The sequence below is a fragment of the Colossoma macropomum genome, unplaced genomic scaffold (genome assembly GCF_904425465.1).
Source record: "Colossoma macropomum unplaced genomic scaffold, Colossoma_macropomum, whole genome shotgun sequence".
In the NCBI taxonomy this organism is placed as follows: Eukaryota; Metazoa; Chordata; class Actinopteri; order Characiformes; family Serrasalmidae; genus Colossoma; species Colossoma macropomum.
In genome coordinates, this window is record NW_023494793.1 from 31,692,775 (window position 1) to 31,715,990 (window position 23,216).

The window sequence follows — 23,216 nt, forward strand, 5'->3', positions numbered from 1 at the left end:
CCAGTACTTTCTACAGAGAAACAGCCCCATATCATCCTGCTCCCACCCCCATACTTCACTGTTTGTATGGTGTTCTTAGAATCATGCACGCAAGCTTTCTTTCTGTGAAGCACAGTTACTGCCAAAAAGTTCTATTTATATTATGTTTGTTGCACTGCTCCAAAAGAGTTTTGTCTAAATGCCTGGGTGCAGATTTTAAAAGTGCATCTCTGGTGTTCTTTTCTTTACCAGAGGCTTTGAGTGGGGTGTGGGAACAGTGATGATTGCAGTGCACTTTGTTGCTTATTGCAATCTGTTTAACTATTTTTCTTGCTGCTTTTAGGCTGTCCTGCAGCTCTTTTCAACTGACCTCTGGCTTTTTATGTTCCTTATAATTAATCGGAGAGCGTGTGTGTAGTCTTGTGTGGCGCACTAGTCCAGGGACTAATAGTTGTGGTTCCATTCCATCTCCCTTTAAAAAATACAAAGCTAAAAGACAGTATGTGTAAAAGTGAAGTTAATATTTGCACTAGAAGTATATTAAGAAACAAAAGTGTCTGAATACTAGTCTCCACTTACTGTATAGTTTTGTTCACAACTCTAGATGCACCTAAAATAAATTGTGTTATAGCTATTAAGTTACACTGGGCTTCTCAAACAATTTCATTGTCATCTTATGCTTTTATCTGCAACTAAATCGTTTTATATTATTAAAAACACTGATTCGAGTCATTTCAATGGTGATTCTAAACTTCTGAATTGTAGTGAATTCCTAAAATGGCACACACACACACACACACATTTTTATTTTAGCCATGGGAGAGAGGCCTTTTGTGGTGTTAATAGGGAGGAGATGGCCATGGGGCTGCAGAGGTTGCGTAAGTGGCTGAGATGAGCGTTGTGGCATGAAGCATCCGCTTTGAGAGTGCAGCACGGTTGGCTACAGGCTGCAGCATGCGGCACCTACACAATCATGTCCATTTCATGCCATAAAGCTCTCAAAGAGCAGAACACTGCCGTATCTGATGACCCCTCCACACAATCGGCTGCAGAGCCAGAGGCAGAGAGAGCGAAAGAGAAATGAAGAGGAGAGAGAAACCCATCAGTTCTTTTATGGACCATAAAAGGCCATTAGAAGTTCCAGAAGTTAACTCCTGTCGGACAATGCACTTTGTACCAAGCGATTTCGACATGGTACAGACCACAAATGGAGCATTTCGTCTTGAAAATGCAGACGGTGCACAATTGCATGAAGAGCATCAAATGTGTCACGCTTGATGAGATGATTTATACATCAAATGATTGAGCGAGCACGGGCCTTTTGATTTATTATCTGGCCACACTAACTCGTTGTCAAACTTGAAATGGCAAGGTTTCTGCATCCTGTTTTCAAATGCCCTGTTTTGCCAGGCTTGGGCGATCTTTAGTACGTGCCAGTCAGGTGCTGTTGTCAGACTGATCCTTTAGCCTGCAGATAGCTGTCAGCGCACGGAGCGTCCAGGCTGTCTGCTCCTAAAGCTGTGATTGATGTCGAAGCCAGCAGGAACCACCAATCTGTCTGCTTCCACATTGTGCTCGTCCTGTATCAATTTCTAAGTACGGCCCATCCTCGGGACAGCAGCGCAACACTCAAGCGAGGCGATTCCACAGCCAGCCATCTGACGTGGCCGGCCGGCTCTTGATTGAGCGGGACTTTTATAGCTGAGGCCCAGGGATAACAGCTCTCTCAGTAGCCGTCTGCAGCCTAAAGGACAGCAGAAAATGGCACGGCCGGCGCAGTGCCGAGCGCCTGCTCCCTCCATTCTGACAGGGGGAGGGAGAGAACTTGTTAACTTGTCAGAGTATAAAGGGCAACACAGCCCATTCTCTAAATGGACTTTCCTAGAAAACATTCCAGGTAATGTAAGCTTAACTCAAAACCCAGAATGTAAACCCAATTCATAACTCCAATCATAATCCTAACCACAAATGAAAAGAATACCTTGGCATTAAATCAAATTTACATAATTTTCCACCTACCTTAGATGTACACTCTTAAAAATAAAGGTGTCAGAAGAGGTTCTTTGTACAATGCCACAAAAGGACCACTTTTGGTTCTGTAAAGAACCTTCCAATGGATGGCTCTTCAGAGAAATTTTGTAATAGAGATGTATGAGTGTGAAGAACTTTTTGAAGGTTTAAAGAATCTCCACATAATGTAAAGTCCTAAAAAAAGAAGCCCTATCGGTATACAACCTATATATTATTTTAGATTTTTTTATAATATATTAAGTCATGAAAGGTTCTTCACGCTCATAAATGTCTTTTTCAACTCTGACTCTTTAGGGAACCAACATGGTTCTTCTGGGGCAAAAACACGTTTGGAGTCCACATTTTTCTTCTTTAGAAATGGAGCTATGAGGCCAGTGTAGCTAACAAACCCTAGAACACATCAATTGACTATATCTGTAACAACGATATATTGACCCAATTTGAATACTTTAGAATAGTTTAGTTTAGTTTATGTATTTTGACAAAACTGAGCTGTTGGCTACAATTTCTCATTAGATTAAACATGATTTTTGCTAACATTCTGTAAAGCTTGTCCAACCTTGCAACAGCTGCTTATAACGAATGCAATTGCAGGCAGATCATGAATCAATTCCGAACAATCTGCCTCTGGAAATAAAAACTTAGGGCCTCAACAAGTAACCAGACATGACCTTGAAAGCAAAACATAGACAGTTGTTGTTGTTTTGAGGGGAGTTAACTTTGCACGCAGACGAGAGAAGGTATTAGAAAGTCAGTGAGGAAACTCTCTCAATCAAAGTGCCCAGCTGAGTTTTGAGCAAGCTCCCAGATTCTCTCAGCGATCACCTGTCTCCCAAGCACTAATGATGGTCTGCCATTGCAGTCTGTCGCCCACTTTTTCAAAACAAGTTTCAGGACAGCCTCGCTTGGAAAACACGATGATTTGAAGCTTCCAAGGCATTGTCTGTGACCAATTAAGCTGTTGTTTGGTGGGAGGCATGTAGAATATGACAGTAAATTGTGCCCATTCCAGACGTCGAGAGCTTTCGGAACAACAGTCAGATCTCAAGGAAAGAATGTGCCATTAAATTGATCTTTGTAATTATGGCCGTGGCTGCCCCAAAGCTTCCATTAATCAGGCCTCATCACTCCAAAAGGTCATTCCAATCGTCCTGTCTCTGTTCTCTACTGTCAAGTCGGAGGTCCAGGAGGAGACATAAGTACCGTATCAGCGGTTAGAGAAGCCGCTCTTCCGCCACGGGCATTAGTCAGCCCAAGATGCATGAGGGACACTTCGACAAGCATAAAAATCTGATTCGGAATAAAGGCGAGCAAGGTGAGCACGCATTGCACATTTCCTCCGTTTTGGGAGAAATTACAGGTGAGATAAATCATTAAAGGTGGTGAAATATTTCCTCCTGTTCTGCTTCTCCACATTCTCAGCATGTTCCCTCCCTGTAATGAGACAGGACCACGGGACTGGGAGAGCGAGAGAAAATGGGGGGAAATGTGTGCAATTGAACCAGTTCAGCCAGAGAGATCTGCCAGCGTCTTTTGGTAGTGAACTGTAATAAAATACCCCATTAAAGGGCGAGGTAAGATTTTCCATTCAGGTGGATGCACCGTTTTCATTGACTGATGGAATGCGTGTTTGTATGTGCGCGTGATAGCGTGTGCGCGGTTACGTGGCGAGGTTAGAAGAGGTGAATTCATTCCGGTGCAGGTAATTACATTGGTGTCACTGTTTTTTTCCCCCCCCCATGTTTTTCCAAAGTGGAGTCCCGCTCGTAAAAGGTCTTTGTTGATGATTTGCACGCTCCATAGACCTGCCCGCTGGCCCATAAAAAACGACATGTCAGATTCTGCTGACCTCAATGACCCCAATCTTTGCACTACATGCCGTGCCAACTGCCCTCTGTCTACTTGGGCCTGAACCACAACCCATCCGACACACACACATACCTCTCCAACCCAACACTGTCTGGGTTCCCTGTGTCATTGGTTCCGCTTCTGTCTGACCTTCAGCAGGAGGTACCCCTTACTCTACACCTGCACTACAGTGTAATCACTATTAAAAAGATGTGTCATTTAATGACATGCTGCTGCTAACCCATCTTCCGCTGCGTGTGTGTGTCCGTGTTTGCGAGTACGCAGTACCGTAGAGCACAGATGTCCCAATTCAGTTTTCCCCTTGATGCCGATCCAAGTAATTTAATATTGGGTACTGGCCGAAACTGAGAACTACATTTGTATTTCCGAAGAAAATACAGCCGTAGCTACAGCCACACAAGGTACTCTTCAAGTACATGAAAGTTACTAAAACCAATCCAGTGTAAGCAAAGATATAACAAGGGATCAGAAAAAACAAAATACAAGTATTGGGAACATGTGTAACAGAAATTAATATATTAATGCAGACAAAAAAATGTCTATTTTCACCATTCATGTGATCTAAATGTGAAAGATACTGGGAAAAATGGATTAGGTACACGTCCTGATGATGTATAGGCAGCAAAACAGTGATTTTACCAAATCAACCAAACATCACACAAACCATTGTATATTGTTTGCACACAATCTTACACACCCACCATCGCTACTTCTTCAAAGTATTCTGCCCACAGAGATGCGAGAAGATGTTTTGAGTTGGGAATGCTGAACCTTTAGCAGCATAAAGGGGACATATATTGTGACATCATGCTAAATACTAAGTGTTTTTTGTTTGTTTGTTTTTGTCCACGTAAATTATTAGGATAACATGAAACGGAGGGCATCATAACATGCTAGATTCAGGTTTGAGACGACAGTATAGACAGCAGATACACACACCGCTGTCTCTTTTTGCTGGACAAACTTTATGCAAATGAGCTTAGTGTGGACCAATCAGTTGATTTGAGGCCTAGAAACCATTTGTTTCTCGCTACAGGGGCATCTCAAGTGCCCCAAATTGCCAATAGCTGGCAAGGAAAGCAATATATAAATAAAAAAAAATTAAAACAAAACCCTACAGAAAGCACATGGGTCTTTGCTGTGCTCAAAATATTTTAAAGTTCTTTTCTTTTGATATTTTTCTGTTATTGTTTTTAGCAGGTGCAGTTATATAATGCTGAAGTTGCTGCAGCACCCTTAGCTCCCCTACCTCTCACGTCCCAGTCTGTTCAACTCTGGATATGGCTGCCAATTACTTAAGTGCTACAATAAAAACTGTTTATCATAGTTGTGACACGTTCTAAACTGGACTTCCAAACTGGTAAACTGATCTGAATCTGATCTCACCCAAAGAGAATCAAGCATCTTGGCACACAAGTCAACCACTACTTTTCTACTGACATAATGAGCATGTATATATCACAACAGCACATAAGCAGTCCTCTCACACAGATGCTCTCAGGCCACCACAGCTTTTTTCAGCAGGAAACAAAGTCCGGATCAGTTTCAAGGAGAAGGACTTCACAGGTAAGTTATGACTCTTTCCAGCTCTCAGTAAATTGCCTCTTTTTTATTTTTCACTGGCATCCTCTCTCCGTCACTAAGGGAAAATAATCTACAGCACTGTGGAGTAATTCTACATGGATGGGTTTCTTATTACTGAAAGCTGGCCAACTAGGCCTTGGAGTTGACAGTTCAGTGGAGCAGTGGACAGGCGACAGGGAACAGAGAGAGAAAGGGGGAAAGTTACAGCGTCAGTCAGAGGCTTTACTGCCCCTTCTGATCCGAACAGTACATAAATAAAGAAAGAACTATGAGAGCGGCCGGCAAATGAGAGACTGCTGGCAGCAAGGAGTGTAACAGAGTGATACAGGGCGAGAAACATCTGGAAAGAGAAAGCGAGTAAGAAAGAATGAGACAAAGAGACATACACGCACACACATGCATGTAGAGCGCACCCTTATTCCGGCACTAGAGGGCACTTAGGCTACACACATTGTTCACAGCTTTACGCTAAGCAGCCTTTTAGTCTGAACTCCACTTCTCTTTATATAACATCTCTCATCCTGCAATGCATCTACACTATAGATCTGCACACTCCATAACAGCCTCAATATCCCAAAAGGTTCGGTTCACCGCTGCTGGAAATAGTCTAATCTTATAAATGGGTTCTATTTCTATGGGCATCGAAAGGTCATGAACAAAAGAACATTTTAACAGTGTCTAGTCATTACACGTGGTCTACATGTGACAGGATGACCCTGCTATCTTTCAAATTAGCCCTTGTTCTTCAGAGTGTCAATGTCAGGACGGGTGGTCATGTCCGTTTCATATATCATCCCATGTGTATTATATATCTCCAAAATGGAAACTCTTTAGAATAAGAAGTACAAGACTCAACCACTGAATATAATATTTTTCAGTATTTATTGTATCCACCCTTTTTCTTTATTATAGCATCCGTTTGTCTTATTGCATTCATTTGTTTTTAGTTTTCTGCAGGGATTTTTTTTCACATCTCCAAAGTTCCATCTTAGAAGTTGGTTGCATTTTCTGCTCCTCAAAATCCAAGATGTATCAAACACATTTAACAATGTTGAGGACTGGGCTTAGGGATGGTCAGTCCACTGCTCAGCAGCTTCTTTGCCCAATTTGCTAATGTTCTTCTTTTTTGTCTATTTCATTTTCTCAGTCAGGACTACTTGACAGCTACACATCCTTTCAGACCCATAGTGTTGAGTTGTCTTCTCACAGTGGAAGGATGGACAGAAACACCTGTGGATTTTTTCAGATCTGAAGTAAGACTGGAGCTTGATTTTCTCCTCTCTCTCAAAGATGAAAGCTCTCAGTACTGTTTATCTGATGGTGACAGTTTTGGTGGTCTACCAGATCTTGCATTTGTTAGAAGTCACATGTTCTTTGTATCTTTTAATAACTTTTTTCACTTACTTTTCCTTTGACATTCCGCTTCCTTATGCTAGTGGATAATCCTTTATGCAATCTCCTCAAAAATATCTCCTGAAATGTGCTTGGAAATAAAATAAATGATGAAGGATGAAGTACTGTATGTTAATATAACAAGATTTTATTCCAGGTAATTTTGGACCATTTACACTGATCCATTAAATATAACTCTAAACTTAACATCATTAACCAAATGGTTTTGTCCAAAAATGAAACTTGGTAGCTTTTACAAAGGTAGCATCAATTTCTTGTCCTGAAACTGTAGGTTAGCTCTGTCTGTTTTTCTCTAGGTATCCTTAAAATTAGGACATTTTGATGTTGAAAATGTACAAACACACATACACACACACACACTATGTTCCCATATTAAGGAAACCTATGTTAAAGTATCAGTATATTCCAGTTGCCCAGCAAACCACACATGACTTGCGGCCAGACAAAGCCAGTGAAGCCCCCTTGCCTGATAATGACCTCTGAATAATTAAGAAATCAACGAGCGAGTGCCATTGCTGCTAACAGACGAGCTGGGTGCTATGGATAGTGTGCAGCATAAATGCAGGGGCTGGGACAGAAACTTCAATAGAGTGACATTATCACCCCGGCCTTCATTATTAAGCTCCAGAGCCATGTGTTATGTTGCCCAGTGCACATACGCCAGAGAGATAATTTCAGACAGCAGGACAGACGCACGGCCATCGGCTTTTGTCTACAAAGCTTCCTCTCGCATTGATTCTGGGAAATCGGGTCTTTTTTCACCCACGTGATCCTCGAGAGGGCAAAAATTCAATGCGCTTGAAGTACTTGATCGCTACATTTAGAACAGGCCTCTCGGGTAGAGATCGGTTTTAGTTTGCAGCAGACACCGGGAGTTAACAGATACAGTAGGGACACAGATACTGACCTGTCTGCACACCCATGTTCATTTTTTGACTTGGATCATCCTAAAAAAGACTGCCGTAAGTGCACTAAAATGAAATAGGAGCTTTCCTAAAGTTGGGCCAAAATTTACTCAAGTTCTCACCTTAACCCAAATGTAGTTGATGAGTCAAGACATGTTTGGTGTCTGAAGTTTGCTGCTTTAGCTTTGCATAGGAGCTTCGAGGCTTATGTAGCTAAAAAGTAATGGAAGCTTGTGGCCAGCAGGTTAACATCATGCAAACTGTATGCTTAAAGCTGCTTTTACACTGAATGCAGAAACTCACAGCTGCACTTTTAAACACTTCATTTTCAACAGGATGTGCAGCATAGTCATAAAAAACTGCCAACATGCAGTGTCATCTTAAGTTCAGATGATTTCAACTTTTGTGAGGCACTCGTGTCGAGTAGTTCCCTCCAACATGGATGAATTTTTAATATTATCACTAACCAAGACCAAGACCACAACAATATGTAGCACTAAAGGTTTGTATTTAGTATAATTTGGGCTAAGATTACATATGAAATGAAGTTGCAAGCTAACATTACTCAGCTATATCTCCAACTAGCCTGTTGTCTTTGTTTTGTCATTGACTCTTCGATATCTAAACACAATGCACAAATCAGAGGCTACTATACCATATAGTGGCCAGTTGGAAATATACTGCCCTGCTGAAAAAATTAGCAAGGACCAGCATTAATTTCATGCTGTTCTAAGATGGTCTAAGCTGGTCTAAGCTGGTTTGGGTGGTCCCCCTGCATGGTCTTACCAGCATCCAAAACACAACATATGCTGATTTTGCCGATGACCTGCTACGGTCTATACTGGTTTTTCTAGCAGTGTAGCTAATGTTAGCTTTGTGGGCATAACTAGCCATGAGGACACTGAGGTCTGGACCTCGGTAGTTTCAGAAGAGTTTTTCTTTCACTTTTCTCCATTCATGAGATTAAATGTAGAAACAGTGCTGTTATGACAATGCAGCGGTCCACTCAGGGACACAGCCCTCACAGGCCTACACACTCAAATGGTGACATAATATTTATTAAGCCTCATTTTTTAGGATAATGAAATTTAAGCAGTGACTGGTTCTCAGCCGACCTCAGAACAGCTGTGGTTCGGCCACAGACTTAACTGGCTGCTCTGTTTATATTTGTGGTGCTACACTGCCCAGAGTACCAGAGTGACTTTGACTTCTTGAGACATTCAGGTCTGCAGAATAAATGCTATAGGCTAACATAACAGTAAGAGTAAGAGTTTATGAGCGTAATTAACAGATTATCCTTGTAAAATGCAAACTCCATAAGTCTTTTTCTTTATTTGGACCATTTTAAATGTTGCTAGCTAAACTAGCATGCTTTGTTCTAGTTCGAGTAGCTTTAGGCTACAGGCCCCGTAGTTGGCAGTATTAGCGATTCGATGAGAAATTAAAGTCGTATTATGTTACTTACTCGTACTACAACCGGCATGAGAATTTTCACTGTTAACTAGCAGACTGATGGAACAGTATCATGTAGCTAACATTATTAAGAAATCAACAGGTACACTGGGCTGTATTTGGTCTCATTAACTGTATGAGTGGCTACCTTTCCCATTAACTGGGGTTTGGTAGAAACAGCCATTTATATTGTATGTTCAATGCATGCTTTTACAGTTGTCAGTGAAGACAGATATGCAAAAGAGACAAGCATGGAAAGGCAGAGAGTAAAAGAGAGAGACAGAGAGAGAGAGAGAGAGAGAGAGAGAGAGGTTTTTTGTTTGATTTGGTGTAGATTTCAATATGTTTTTTCAGCTGAAAATAAAGATGTACATAAATAGTTATGCGCAGTAATCTGCGATGGACTGGCGACCCGTCCAGGGTGTATCCTGCCTTCCGTCCAATGACAGCTGGGATAGGCTCCAGCACCCCACCGCGACCCAGAAGGATAAGCGGTTTAGATGATGTATGTATGTATGTATGTATGTAAATGTGGTAACTGGAGTCAAATCAGTTTATGGAACAGTAATAGCAGCTTATGGAAGAATGGAGGGATGGGAAAGAACAATAAAAGGAAAAGATGCATAACAGTAATGCACTGGTAAAAAAGGAGCAGCAGTTATTTTATTCGCTAAGAGAAGTGGGTCACGTTTCTGTAAAATGTACCTCCTAAAATTTTGATCCTACTTAGAGCCCTAGTTAGCTTGCAACTTTTGCACTGAAATTTGTAGTTAGCAGAATTTAAGCTAAAGTAACCTTTGAAATAAAGTTGCAAGCTAACATTAGCTAGCTATACCTCCAGCTATCCAGTGTAGGGTACGGAAGCTACTGACTTTTTTGAAGAACACATGCTATATGTAAGGACCATAGGCTAGATAAAAATATTTGGTCTTTACAGAGTCATAATTTAGTCATCAATGGTTTATCTTCAGCTAAATAAGGGAACCTCTCTTTCAATTGTCCACTGAAGACCCTCACTCACTGTACAGAGTGCCCTGCCCAGTTTTGTTCCCCCCAGCAAGTGCAGGTGTGAAAACCACCTTGCGTTGACATGAGTGTCAAGCTCAGTGGCGCTTACAACGTTCTCTGTGAATGTACACACTTGCCTCAAACTGTTCTGAGTTGCAATTTCTGATGACAAACTGTGATCTATACAAGTGTACAAACATTCGTCACATAGCTGAAAACAGTAGTAGTACTATTTTACTATACCTGTGTGCATTTGCATTATATTAATTCATTTATTTGCTATCTGTCAAACTAAAGATGCAAACTTTGGACACAAAACATGTCTTGGTTGATCAGCTAAATTTAAGTGAAGGGGGAAAACGTGTAAATCTGATTTTGCTCAAACTATCACAGAGTCACCTAAGTCACACTGTACCACTGAACATAAAAATACCTGAATCTCCAACCTTCATGACAGTGTAATGAAAGCACTCATAGCTCCCACTGTGTCAAACCTGTTAGAAAGGAGATTTTGTCCTTCGTCTTTGTCTCCCCTCATCTCTCCATCTCTACACTAGCCACCAGGCATGCTAAGCACCACCCAAAGAGGACGAAAGAGGAGAGAGGGAAGGAGGGAGAGAGAGAGAGCAGAGGGAGAAAGAGAAACAGAGGAGAGAGAGGAGGACACACGCCTGGAAGGATACAGCTGTCCTCTGTGTATGGGACGGGAGTGGTGCTGCCTGCAGCGAGGTAGCTGTAGAAGGACACCTCCAGGGTGTAGCAGTAGGACGTGTCGTCCAGCAGCCCCCCCAGGAAGCGCCGGCCAGTCCCAGCTTTCACCACATCGCGGTTAAATGAGGTGCTGGACTGCAGGGGAAACACACATGCAGACACATAGGTTTATTATTAAACTCTGTCAGGATGTAGGGTCATACGTATGTCCCATATGTATTATATATATATAAATAACTGTACGTCTAACCCTAAATCTAACCCTGCCCTCAGCAAGAAAATAGGAATGTATTTGCTTATTCGGTTGTACAAAGTAAAAAGCACTTTAAAGTCAAAGGAGTTTTGTTACCACTGTTTTTTGCTAGCTTTTGTACACCAACAAGACTTTTTGTTCTGAAAGTGAATGAAAACCAACACCGTACACATTTAGATGTATCAGATGACTGATAAATACAAAAATTATAAATTAACATGTACTCTAGATGAAGAATTCAAACTCTGTTCAAAAGAGTTCAAAACTGTACAGTGCCAAAGTCATAGACCACTATTTTTAAAATTTCCTGTCAACGGCCATCGCGTGCAAGTTATTCACTTTCAGCATCAGGAAAAAAGCAGAACAAATAATACCTTACACAATATGAAGCCTCAACAACTGAATATTCAGATTTTTCAGTGTTAAATGCAGATTGTTTGCCCTTATTACAACAGCCATTCTTTTCAAGAGGTTTGCTTTCAATTTTTCAAACAAATCTGCAAAGATATTTTTTCACCAAAGTTCAGAGTTAGAAGTTGGTTGCATTTTCTCTTCCTCATGATCCAAGAGAGCCTAAACACATTCAGTGATGATGTGTTCTGGACTTTGGGTTGGTCAGTTTATTGTTCTGAGAACACCAGCAGCTTCTTTTTTACAGTAACATCATCTTCACAGCTTCTCATCCTTTCAGACCCATAGTGTTGAGTTGTCTGGACAGACAACAGTTCTTTTCCGATTTTTTTACAATCCGAAGCAAGAGTGGAGCTTGGTTTTCTCCTGTCTCCTGATGATAAGAGCTTTAAGTACTGTTTATCTGATGGTGACAGTTTTGCTCGTCTACCAGATCTTGCACATTTGTTAGGAGTCCCATTTTCACTGTATCTTTTAATCATTTTTAAGCTCCAGCTTTAAAAACTCCTGTTTTCTCATTTATTTTCCTTTGACTTTCCCCGTATTCAGTGTATATCTAATTTTCTCAGAAACATCACCTGAAAAAAGAAATAACTTGTACTTAATATCCATTATCATAGAAGTGACTTTTGCACAGTACTGTACGTTAACATCATATTGCTTTTTATCTTTTAAAATTGATAGGCATGAAGCATAAACAAGACAAGACTGTTGGGAAAGAGATAATTCTTTGGAGTGGTACTTTACAGACTCTTATGTTGTCTCCATAGAGACAGCACTGTTAGGAATAAGAGCATAACTATTGTGTACATTAGTGTGCTTTAATAATTAATGCTGCTTTTCCTATGATGGCAGCTGAGTGGGCGTCATGCATCTTTTCCCCGCTAGCCACTTTCACTCTCGTTGTGTGCTTAGTCTGCACATTGTACAAGTTTCTGTGGGTTTCCTTGGCTCAGCTCTAATGGTTGGTAAACGTTTGCTGTGCGCGCTGGAGGTGACTGATCTGGTGTCAGTGTGACATGTAGCTAGTGGCTAAGTGCAGCCGAGACAAGGCCCTCTCCAGAGGCAACACTGCGTCAATATGCTGCCTGAACTTTGGGCTGAGCTGGGTGCTGAATAGGCAGAGAAGCAGGGCAGCACGCCAGCTCGAGAAGTGCCCTCTGTCCCCGAGTGTTACACACATACACACACACACACACACACACAATACAATCCTTACCACACAACAGCATAAGAACAAAGTGTTACATATATATATATACTTCCTTTCAAAAGTCTGGGGACATGGTGCCTTCTTTTAAAACTGGAATTCACTTGCTATTACTTTTTAATTAATATCTTAAATAGCCAGAACTCAGCGGTGTGTCTTTTAGTTTTACACACTTCTGTGACCTAAGATTAACCAGTTTTCAATGCAGTCCATGTAGTCAATGAATAATAACCTTTAGGAGACATTAAGGGAAGACACTACAGGCAGAATCACCTTCTACCTTGTTTCAGATTGTTTGATCAATAGCATCTGTGACATGTCATCTTTTAAACTGTAATCATAAAACTGTCAAAACCCAACAGAAAAATATTTATTTTGGCGTGTTTTTTCACCTAACTATATTTTCCAAGGTGTAGCTCCATAACACTTGGCACAACCATGCCATGTCATATATTGCTGGTAAATGTAGTTTCCAATAGAATCAACAGAATATCCAAGTATGCATAACTTCTTTGTCCTAATGATAACATTTACACAAATACTGCAAGGTTTTTTAAGATCTCACTGATTAATGCAGTTGTGGGACCCAGTCAAAATTCTCTACATTCAGAACCAACAGTCTCAGCTTTTACATTCTTTCATGAATTTTTATGTTCAGTCCTACACATACCCTCTGAAGGATATTACAGGAGGACTTCCTAATATATCACTCACAGCTGAATTTATGTTAGAATTTGCACAACAATATGACCTGAAAAAGCATTTTATAATAGCAGTGCATATTGCTTTCTCATCACAGAATAAAACAAAGAAATTTCAACAATATGATCTGTAAACTTCTTTTACTGTCTTCATGATAAAATAGGCATTTCTACTCTAACATTATCCAAAGACTAGATTTTTGTTGTTTAAAAGCTCTTTTTAATACTTTAGATATATTGAGTAACAATTAGCTTCATGTTCATCATAGAAACTGCTCAAAGAATATATTGGGCCAGTTTCATATGCTCAGATGAATCCTAAGCCTAGACTAAATGGGGTTTGTGGTGATGAAACATCATTAGCATTGCATTCCAGGACTAGGCGTCATACATGTCCAAAAAACTGGCCCAATCAAAAGCCACCTTTCGCGCCAAAGATGTTCTAAACAGCTGAAAGGTTTGAGTGCTGATGAGTACTGCCATCACAATAAGCGGATAAAAGGTGTGGGGCTTGGCATTATTCCCAAGATAGTAATGTCATAAATGCGGTCTCAATATTTACACATACAATCAGTGCTGTGATACTGATATACCGTTATATTGCTTTTCAGTTTATGCAGTGTTTTGAGTGATATATTTGATAGATCTTGAGCATTATATCCACGATAATGCCCATAAAATTGTAGTATCTCTCTTTGTTTTTAGTTTTTTATTCTGTTTTGTGCACTTTACTCATGATATCCAGGACCTGACAGTTAACCGCATGCCATTTTGTTTGGAAAAAAACTGTTCAAAATACATATAAGCTAAATTAATAGTACATTTTTGTTCTGTAAATGTGTTTTCTACCTGGTTAATGTTTGCAGTACAGGGTAAAGTTCCCTTTGATTTAACATAAAAACAAAAAGAAGGAAAAACAGAAGAAAACAGAACAAAACAGTCAATAAAAACAAGCTATATTGGGTTTGTAAGACATTCCTTTAGCATGGGGTAGCAGTACTCATGATGCATGGCTAATTAACTTCATTAATTCAAACCTAAATATCATCTGATACTGTGATACCATAACGTGTTTGGAAAATATCATTCCATCGACTTTCATCAATACCAATTCCAATAATATCAAATCAGCACTACATGTAATATTGTTGTCCTCTAAATAAACCTGAGTAGTCTTAAATATGTGGAAGTGCAAACTGCAAACAGACAGGAAATCATATTTATTTTTAATTTAAAAAAATATGCATTTGGAAAAGCTAGGTGTCCCCAGGCTTTAGATGGGCAGTGTAGAGAAAGTTTGATATATTAACACACACAGTGAGAAGCAACATTGTTCAGCCTTCTGCAAGTTGCTCACGCCAACAGCATTCACAGCATATCATAGACAGCATGACATTTGTGTGTGTATAAGACGGAGTGAAATGAGTGCTCTTTGTGTTGGGCTGGGAGAAGAGAAGGAGCGCTGAATGGCTGACTGAACAGTAAAGGTTATTCCTCTGGCTATACGCTACCAGCACAGCTGTGAAATGTCACACTGTGTGAGTTCTGAAGGTCACGAGTGCAGGTCAGGGAAACTCAACGCTGACAAAAAACACCGAACTACAAATACAGCATTAGTGCTGCAGGATGGTTAGTAGATACCTCATTCTCCAAGATACAAACTCTATACGCTAATTAAATATAAATACTTCACTGTAACTTTACCCATAAAACTCTTCTCTTATAATGCAGTTATTAATCTTAAGGCTTATTAAAGCAATAAATGAGAAGTCAAGCAGTACTGTGATTTACCATGGAAAATAGCTGTACAATATATACAATACAATAAAATACACCAGTTAAATTACTTAATGTAGTATGAAAGGGTCCACATCCTACACATTTCTTCCCAGAGGACAAGTGATGACATTTATGTACTTTCAAAATCATAGTTAATATCAACATGATCATTTTCCAAACTCGCTTCATCCCTTAGAATTAAACAGGGCATTTTTGTTGCTGTGCCTTTAAGACTGATACATGCAAATGATGTGATTGGCCGCCCTGTTTTGTGTATTGTGAGCTAAATTTCTGTAGGCTGAAAAAGGTGGATATATATGAACATGTTTGTTTCTGTGACATCACAAAAAAAATGAATTCAGATGGGATTTTAAGGGGTTAACAGTAGGCTACGCTTGCCAAGCAACATTGCAGTACTATGACAACAACAACAGCACAATGACTTTACTAACGCAAAATTATTTTATTATTATATTATTAAATTATTATATTCTGCTACCTCGCAGAAACCTATTACATGATGGTTATGAATACAGTCACTAGAAATCAGTAGAATTCCCATTTAAGGGGTTAAGAGCACACGTCTCCATTGTCAATGAGATATCCTTGGAATGAAGAATGAATCTACTTAAACTAATACAATAAAGGAAGCAAGTAATATGAAACTTTCACTACATAGCACTCTCTCATGCAGTAAATAAACTTATATCAAGCAAATAAGATAAAAGAATAGCTATTGAATTAAAACATCTTTTGTCTATATGAGCTGTATATTTTGCAAGGATGAGTGAGATACAGCACACTTGGTAAGAAGTATGCAAAATATTAGCTCAGAAGTAAGAAACAGTTCTACATCAGCCTACCAGACTATTCTTGTGCTATACACTCCATGTTAGTTCCTGCTCAGACACACACACACACACATGAAAGCCCCCTCATCAGTATGCTGTTCCTAATGCGACTGAAAGATCTTCCGTGGAGAAATGGCTAAAGACGTCTCCGCAGCCTTATAGACAACTCATCAGCAGTATTGAGTCTGCTTATTGTCTCGTTGCGCACATTTGAAAAGGTTAGAGGAAAAATAGCACACAGTGAGCTGGATCGTTTCAGAAACGAAAACTTCACTAATTTATGGAGCGTATTGAATTTTAGCAAAATGCCAATAATGTTAATGAGAATGGTGTGGAGAGAAAAACAGCTGAGATGAAAGAATAAAAGCTATTTCCCAACGTGGACAGAGCAGATAACTAAATATCAAGGTGTCACGGGGAGCATTTAATAATAACTGGTATGATTATAAAAAAATACACCTTTAATTTTCAATCAAATTCAGAAGAGAGGGATTGAACAGGGATTACCATCTGGTGCAGAGTCTAAAACGTGTAGCCCAATCGCTGCTTGCACAGTATTACACTGTAAAGGTGGCTGAGGACTGAAGTTAACTTGAAGTTTTTTTGAAGACTGAATTGATGTAAAATAGTGCTTTTGTTAATTTAACCTATTAATTTTGCTTTGCATGGTTCCAGTCAGAGTATTTCAGCTGTAAGTGTATAAATTTATCTTAGATAAGAATACAGTAAGTAAAGTAATCTTAAAGTAAGTATAAAGTACAATGTGTTATCATAAAGTAAAGATTCAAATTTCCCCTTAAGTATCAGTTAAGTCTATCTGTCTGTCTGTCTATCTATCTATAGTTTTATGCAAAATGTTTATGTTTTGTTGATATTCTGAGTACTTACTGAGTACAAGTATCACATCCTCTACAGTGTCACATCCTCTACACTACATACTTCTGCACATTTTAATACACCATTACTGTTTATTTGTTGAATTTAACAATGTTAAACTCAGCGAACAAACTGAAAATTCACAGATGCCATATTTCCCGCTCATGCTCTGTGAGTTCATATCACTAAATAATAAATATATGTATACAGCAGGAGTCATTTTTACTCATGGATGCTGGAGTAACATGAGCCTGATTGTAAGCACAGTTGTATAGCTGCAGCATTTTTGGTGCTTGCTGGGGTGTAGTGCTGTGTGACGAGAGAGGGGAGGTCAGAGCGAGAGAGAGACGCAGACTCACGAGAGAGAAGTCGGGTGCGTTCTGGCACAGCAGGCGGGGGAAGACGGCCTGCCTCTGCACACGCTCCTCCTCCTCAAACACGTTACCATACATGAAGCCGTTCATCATGGTTGAGTGAGCATGCACGTCAATGTAGAACTCCAAGCTCACCTTCTGCAGAGACAGAGAGAGAGAAAGAGAGAGAGAGACCACTGAGGTTACAAAGTGCTGCATTACATCTAAACACAGAGAAAAAAAAATCATACATCAAAGCACTCAAAAACATATTTACAGTATGTAAAAACCTTAAACTGTCAGAGAATTAAATGCACATAAAGCACATATAAAATTTGGTACAGAGCTAATAAAGATAAGTCATCTTTAAAGTGAAAAAATCCCCTTAGTCAAAATGTATTCAGCCAAAATTTGCTGCTTTAGTTTTGCACTGCACAAAGAGGGGAAAAGTACACTGCATAATCAAAAACAGAAGCTGCAGCCACCTTGAAGCATGAATTTGGTCTGGACCATTTTAGGCAACTGTACATTTATACAGCGTCAGACACCACGTAAGCAAGTCTGTTTGAAATTACTGAACACCTCAACAATGTTTCAGGGAAGTATTTGATGTTTCAGGCATGCGGTTTGCACAATGCTTATTAGCATCCATAAGCCTGGATTACTTGTTAGCTACATTAGCCTCGTAGCTCCAGTGCAAAACTACAGAATGAAACTTCTGATGGCAAACAAGTCTTGGCTGATTGACTGCATTAGAATATATTTTATCAAAGCTTTAAAAGTGATTATCAAATCTGGAGAAGACTGTTCCAAAGTTGAGTGCGACTGCACAGCTTTAGGTTTTGCCTCAGCGTCGTACTGTGCAGACAGAGAGAAAGTGCCACCCTGCTGATGCTAAGCAGTCAAAACAGTGCGAGCGGGACGATCACTCACCGTGTTATAAAGGAGCGACAGCCATTCTCCCGCTGGCCATTTCATAAGCTGCCTTTAATAACCGCGGCATGGTTGAAAGAGATTCATTTATGTTCCTTAGTCAGCGAGCAAACCTAATGCCCCTGTATCTGGACTCAGGGCCAATGGCTCCGGCTTCTACCATAAAACGAATGATTAATTTGGTCTGCAGCGTGGGTACAATAATAACTGTCAGCGAGTCGCAACAAGGAGGAAAAAAAAATATAAAAATCCCAGAGCAGAAATACAATAGTCCCTAGTAAAGTGAGGGAGTAGCTGGCTGTCATTTGAAAGAGAATATTTACAGACTGTAGGACAGAGAGAGAGAGAGAGAATAGAGGATGGAAAAGTGCGTACGCTCCTATGAATGGAGAAGAAAAGGGCAAAAAAAGTGTAAAGGCTGTGTGTGTTTTACAGAAAGGGCTTTTATCTGCGGAAAAGAGTGCAGCTCTGCTAGCGGCACGCAGCTGGAATGAGGAAAGAGAGGAAAACCCTTCAGAAGTGCCTCCGCCGCCGCCCACGCACCATTCCGGCTCTGTAGTGGCCGCTGCAGTGCAGGAAACTGCGCACGGCTTGTGGGCTCCAACATGGCCGCCACATCATTAAGCCTGCGCTGGGAGAGAGGATGAGAGAGAGACGCAGTGTGGGGTTCATGTAAGACGGCCGATCACACTGTCGAGTGGGCTGAGGCGTCGCTGTTTGGAGGGCCGGCGTTTGATGAGCTTCAGTGGTCTGTCTGCGTACGTGTGTGTGTGTGTGTGTGTGTGTGTGAGTCACTGCTCCTCAGTGATGAGGCTTCACAAAGAGCACCCTGCTATGTGTGTCTCATCAGAGGCAGACATTAATGACCGTTTATTTTAGGCTCACTCTCCTTTTCTCTGTTTTCCCACTTTTGTAGCCTGGACGTTTTTGATAGTGTATACAAGAGGGCCAACGTTTCACCCCTGACCTTTTCTCTCTTCGTCTGTCTCTCCCTTTGTCTCTCTGTGTCTCTCTCTCTCTTTTGCTCTGTACAGTAGAGCTACACCAACCCTCCCTCATCTCATTACACATTCCAAAGCTCACCTCAACTCCCGGGGGGGGTCATCAGGCAAAGAGAGAGAGAGAGAGAGAGAGAGAAGAAAGAAGGGAGAAAAATGTAAGTAAATTACAGAAAAAGACAAACAGCAAAAGACATAACAAGTACGTGAATGAGAAGAAAGAAGCGGAAAGAAAGAAATTTAGAGAGAGTAAAGAGAAATTAGAAAAAGAGACAAAGAGAAAAGGAAAGAAAGAAAGAGGGGAATGAGAAGAGAATGAAAGAAAGGGCGGTGACAAGGAGAAGGGGAGAAGAGAGAACAGAAAGAGAAAGACAGAAAGCAGGAAAACAGAGGAAAAAGAGGATAAGGGGAAGAGAGAGAGGGAGAGGGAAAGAGAGAAGAAGAGGGAGAGAGAGGGCGAGAGAGCACAGAGCGAGTGAAAGAGGGAGAGGGAGAAAAAGGGGGGGGCAAGAGAAAAAGAGCAAAGAGAGGGAGAAAAGCAGAGAGAGGAAGAAGGAGAGAGAGAGGGCAGTGAAGAGCAGAGAGAGAAAGAGAGTGGGGGAGAAAGAGGGGGGAAAAGAGCAGAGAAAGAGAGAGGGAGAGAGAGCAGAGAAAGGGAGAGAGAGGGAGAGAAAGGGAGGGAGAGAGAGCGCTCGGGCGGTGCTTGGTGCTTGAAATTCCGCTCACAGCCAAAGCAATTTCCTGGCGAGCGCAGGGCTGTCAGGCCTGTGATGGCAGGCAGTGAAATATTGTGGCTGGGAGTGGAGCTGCAGCCCGCATGCCAGCCTGATGGATGGAGCCCGCAAGGAAGAGAGGGAAACAACACACAGGGAGAAAAAAAGGAGGATAGAGAGAAAGAGAGAGACACAAAGACAGACAGAGGGAGAGAGAGAGAGAGAGAGAAACAGAAAGGCAAATCCAGCCACCATTAGGGCAGCTTCATCAGCTCCTTGAAGGGGTTCCCAGAGTCCAATACAGGCATTCTAATCTCCATTCTCCCTGTATTACAGAGCCAAGGGTGGGACACTTCTAAATACACACACACTAACGTTAAGAGAAACAGTTTACATTACATGCCATGTAAGGGCACAGTGTATGTACAGATGTGTATAGGGTAATATATGTATAGGAATATGTATAAAAAAAAAATATATATATATATATATATATATATTGTGTGTGTGTGAGTGTGTGTGTGTGTGTGCATGTGTGTGTGTGTGTGTGTAGGGACATGTATACAATGTATAGAAATATATATAGGGTAATGTATGTGTAGGGACATGTATAGAGTAATGAATGTATAGGAATATACACGATACACTGTGTACATTTTAGATGACAACTTGCATTTGCTGATGCAGTGGTGAGCAGTGTTAATTGACAATGTTTTTTTTTTTTCAAAGTATTCTCTAGCTCACGTGGTGAAATCCATCACAGAAGCATGCTGGTTTTTAATGCTGTGCCGTTGGAGGAGTCAAAGATAATGGGCATTAAATTGACGTACAGAGATTTCTCCAGATTCTCTGAATCTTTTGATCATTTGCACTGTAGAGGGTCAAATACCTACAATCCTTGCAATCTCTGGTTGAAGAATGTAATTTTTAAACTGCTGGATTTTTTGCAGTGTGGTGAGCTTCAACCCATCCTTGCTCATAAAGAACTAGACCTTTTCTGGATGCTCCTTTTATTATTAAGTGCTGTCAAGTCATTTCCGACTCCTGGTGACGATGTGGGTAGTATTTCCCCAGAATATCCTGTCTTCTGGCTTCTGAATGGCTGGTTCATGATTCCTCTGATTGTATCCATCCATCTTGTTGTCCTCTTTCTCTTTTACCTTCAACACTTCCAAGCATAACAGTCTTTTCCAGTGAATCGGTTCTTCTCAGAATATATCCAAAATAAGATGGCTTCAATTTGGTTATCTGCGCTTTGAGCAAGAGGTGTGGCTTTATTTGTTCGAAGATCCATTTGTTTTCTTTGCTGTCCAAAGAACTCTCAAAAGTCTTCGCCAACATCAAAGTTCAAAAGCATCTATATTTTTTCTTTGAACATTTAACAGTGTTCTTAGTCTTAAATTGTCCCTGTCCCATGTTTCGTAACACATTGCAGGCATCATTAACAAAAAACAATGAAGTCGGTAAGTCAAAACATTATGTATCTTGTCTTTGTACTGTTTTTGTTCAAATACAGGTCAAAGTAGATCTATAAAGCACTGCTTTATGTTTTTTGAATTACATTATGGAATCTGAATTATATGTATGGAATATGTAGAGGGGAATGTATGTCTAGGGATATGAATATGGAAATGCTCACATTCTGACTTTTGTAAGAAAAAACAAGATCGGTCTCCAATCAGCACTTCACAAATTCTATCAGTACTTGCCCTTACAGTCTGAGCTGTGAAGCACAAAGTTCCTCCTAAAAACAGCAGAACTCCACAGAACAGCCCCCACCCTCCTCTCAAAATGTCAAGGGCAACAACTGCAGAGAAATACAGTCAACAATCTTCCTGGCCCTCAATGTCAACAAAAAGCCTGCCAATCACACGGCCCCTAATGTGCCGTCAATCAAAGCTGGACAATAGTCCGCCAGTCTAACGCTGATTGATTGTTCAATTAGTGTGCTTCTCTGACCTCTAGATTTGTTCATTTGAATTTGTAATTAACCAATTAAAGGCAATTAGGAAATTAGGAATATGAAAACAGGAGACGGTTTGAGCGTTGATGCGTTGAATACTCAAACACAGCGCAGAAAGAGAACTTTCCCTCCATCCTCTTCTAGGTGAGGCTGAGCGCGAGGAGGAAGATCCAAGCTAAACTCCAAACTGGTGCGTCTGCACTTGTGGAGCAGGAAATGGAAGGTCAAACGAACTCAGACGGACGAGTACTTATCTAAAGCATAGTAATTAGGCTGGGCCTTAAAGGCCCATAAACTCCGCTTATCTGTAACGGGGAAAAAATGGTGCTGATTTAAGCAGGATTAGGAGCTGATGCTTTTAACCACAAAGCACTTAGCATCAGCAATACCTATAACGAGAGGATGCAACAAATTCTGCTCCTCTTAAAAGTTGGTCCAACCTTCACGGACGGGGGGGGGGGGGTGGAGTGGTTTGATAATGTGAGACAAGTAATGTTGAAAGTTGTACTTGAAACAAAAGTCATTTATTTGAGGACAATTACTGTTAAGAAAAATGTATACAGTGACCTCAGGGCACACTTGGATGATCAGATAAGGACATGTTGTTCGATCTTACAATGTCAGAAAAAAAGTATTTGTTGGTATGTTTGTTCATCAAAAATGTAAATGTACCCTCAAAGGTAGAACAGTGGTTTTAAGGTCCAACTTAAATACGTTCTCCCCAGGGAAAAGATAGCTTTTGTACCTAATGTTTTAAAACAGAACAATCAAATAAAAAGCTGGAGACAAAACAGGGTGTGTGGAGTCAATACAACTTAAAATATATAACTGTAATGGATTATGATTTTGTTCCCTAACTAAAGGTACTGAGGGTACCACCCCAGTGACAAGAAGGGGTATCGCCTCAGTTACAGTTTAGCACCTTTTTTCCGAGAGTGTACACTGAAAATCTTTTAAGTAACAAAAAGTTATTTTATAGATTACTGTAATAGCAAACATTTTTTCCAGCATAATTATTGCCACCCCTGCAATTGGTACATTGTGCTTTGGCAAAATAACAGCACTGAGTCTACTATAGCATTCTATTATAATGCTGGATGAAGTGGGAGAACACATAGAAAGGGATCTAAGACTTCTATACAGAATCTCTCCAGATACTTCAGTTCTTGGTTTGTACTTGTGGAATCTTCTGTTCAGCTCACACATTGGTTTTCAATATGGTT

The 23,216-nt window shown here is 40.5% G+C and overlaps 1 protein-coding gene across 1 annotated transcript in view; it reads right to left on the reverse strand.

The window, feature by feature from the left end:
• Nucleotides 1-23,216, reverse strand: part of agbl4 (ATP/GTP binding protein-like 4) — a 484,349-nt gene that overhangs the window by 12,674 nt on the left and 448,459 nt on the right. Inside the window, exons 10-11 of the mRNA XM_036579196.1 lie at nucleotides 17,393-17,545; nucleotides 10,925-11,087 (exon numbers count right to left, since the gene is read on the reverse strand). Coding sequence (XP_036435089.1) covers nucleotides 10,925-11,087; nucleotides 17,393-17,545 — 316 coding nt within the window. The remainder of the gene's footprint in view (nucleotides 1-10,924; nucleotides 11,088-17,392; nucleotides 17,546-23,216) is intronic.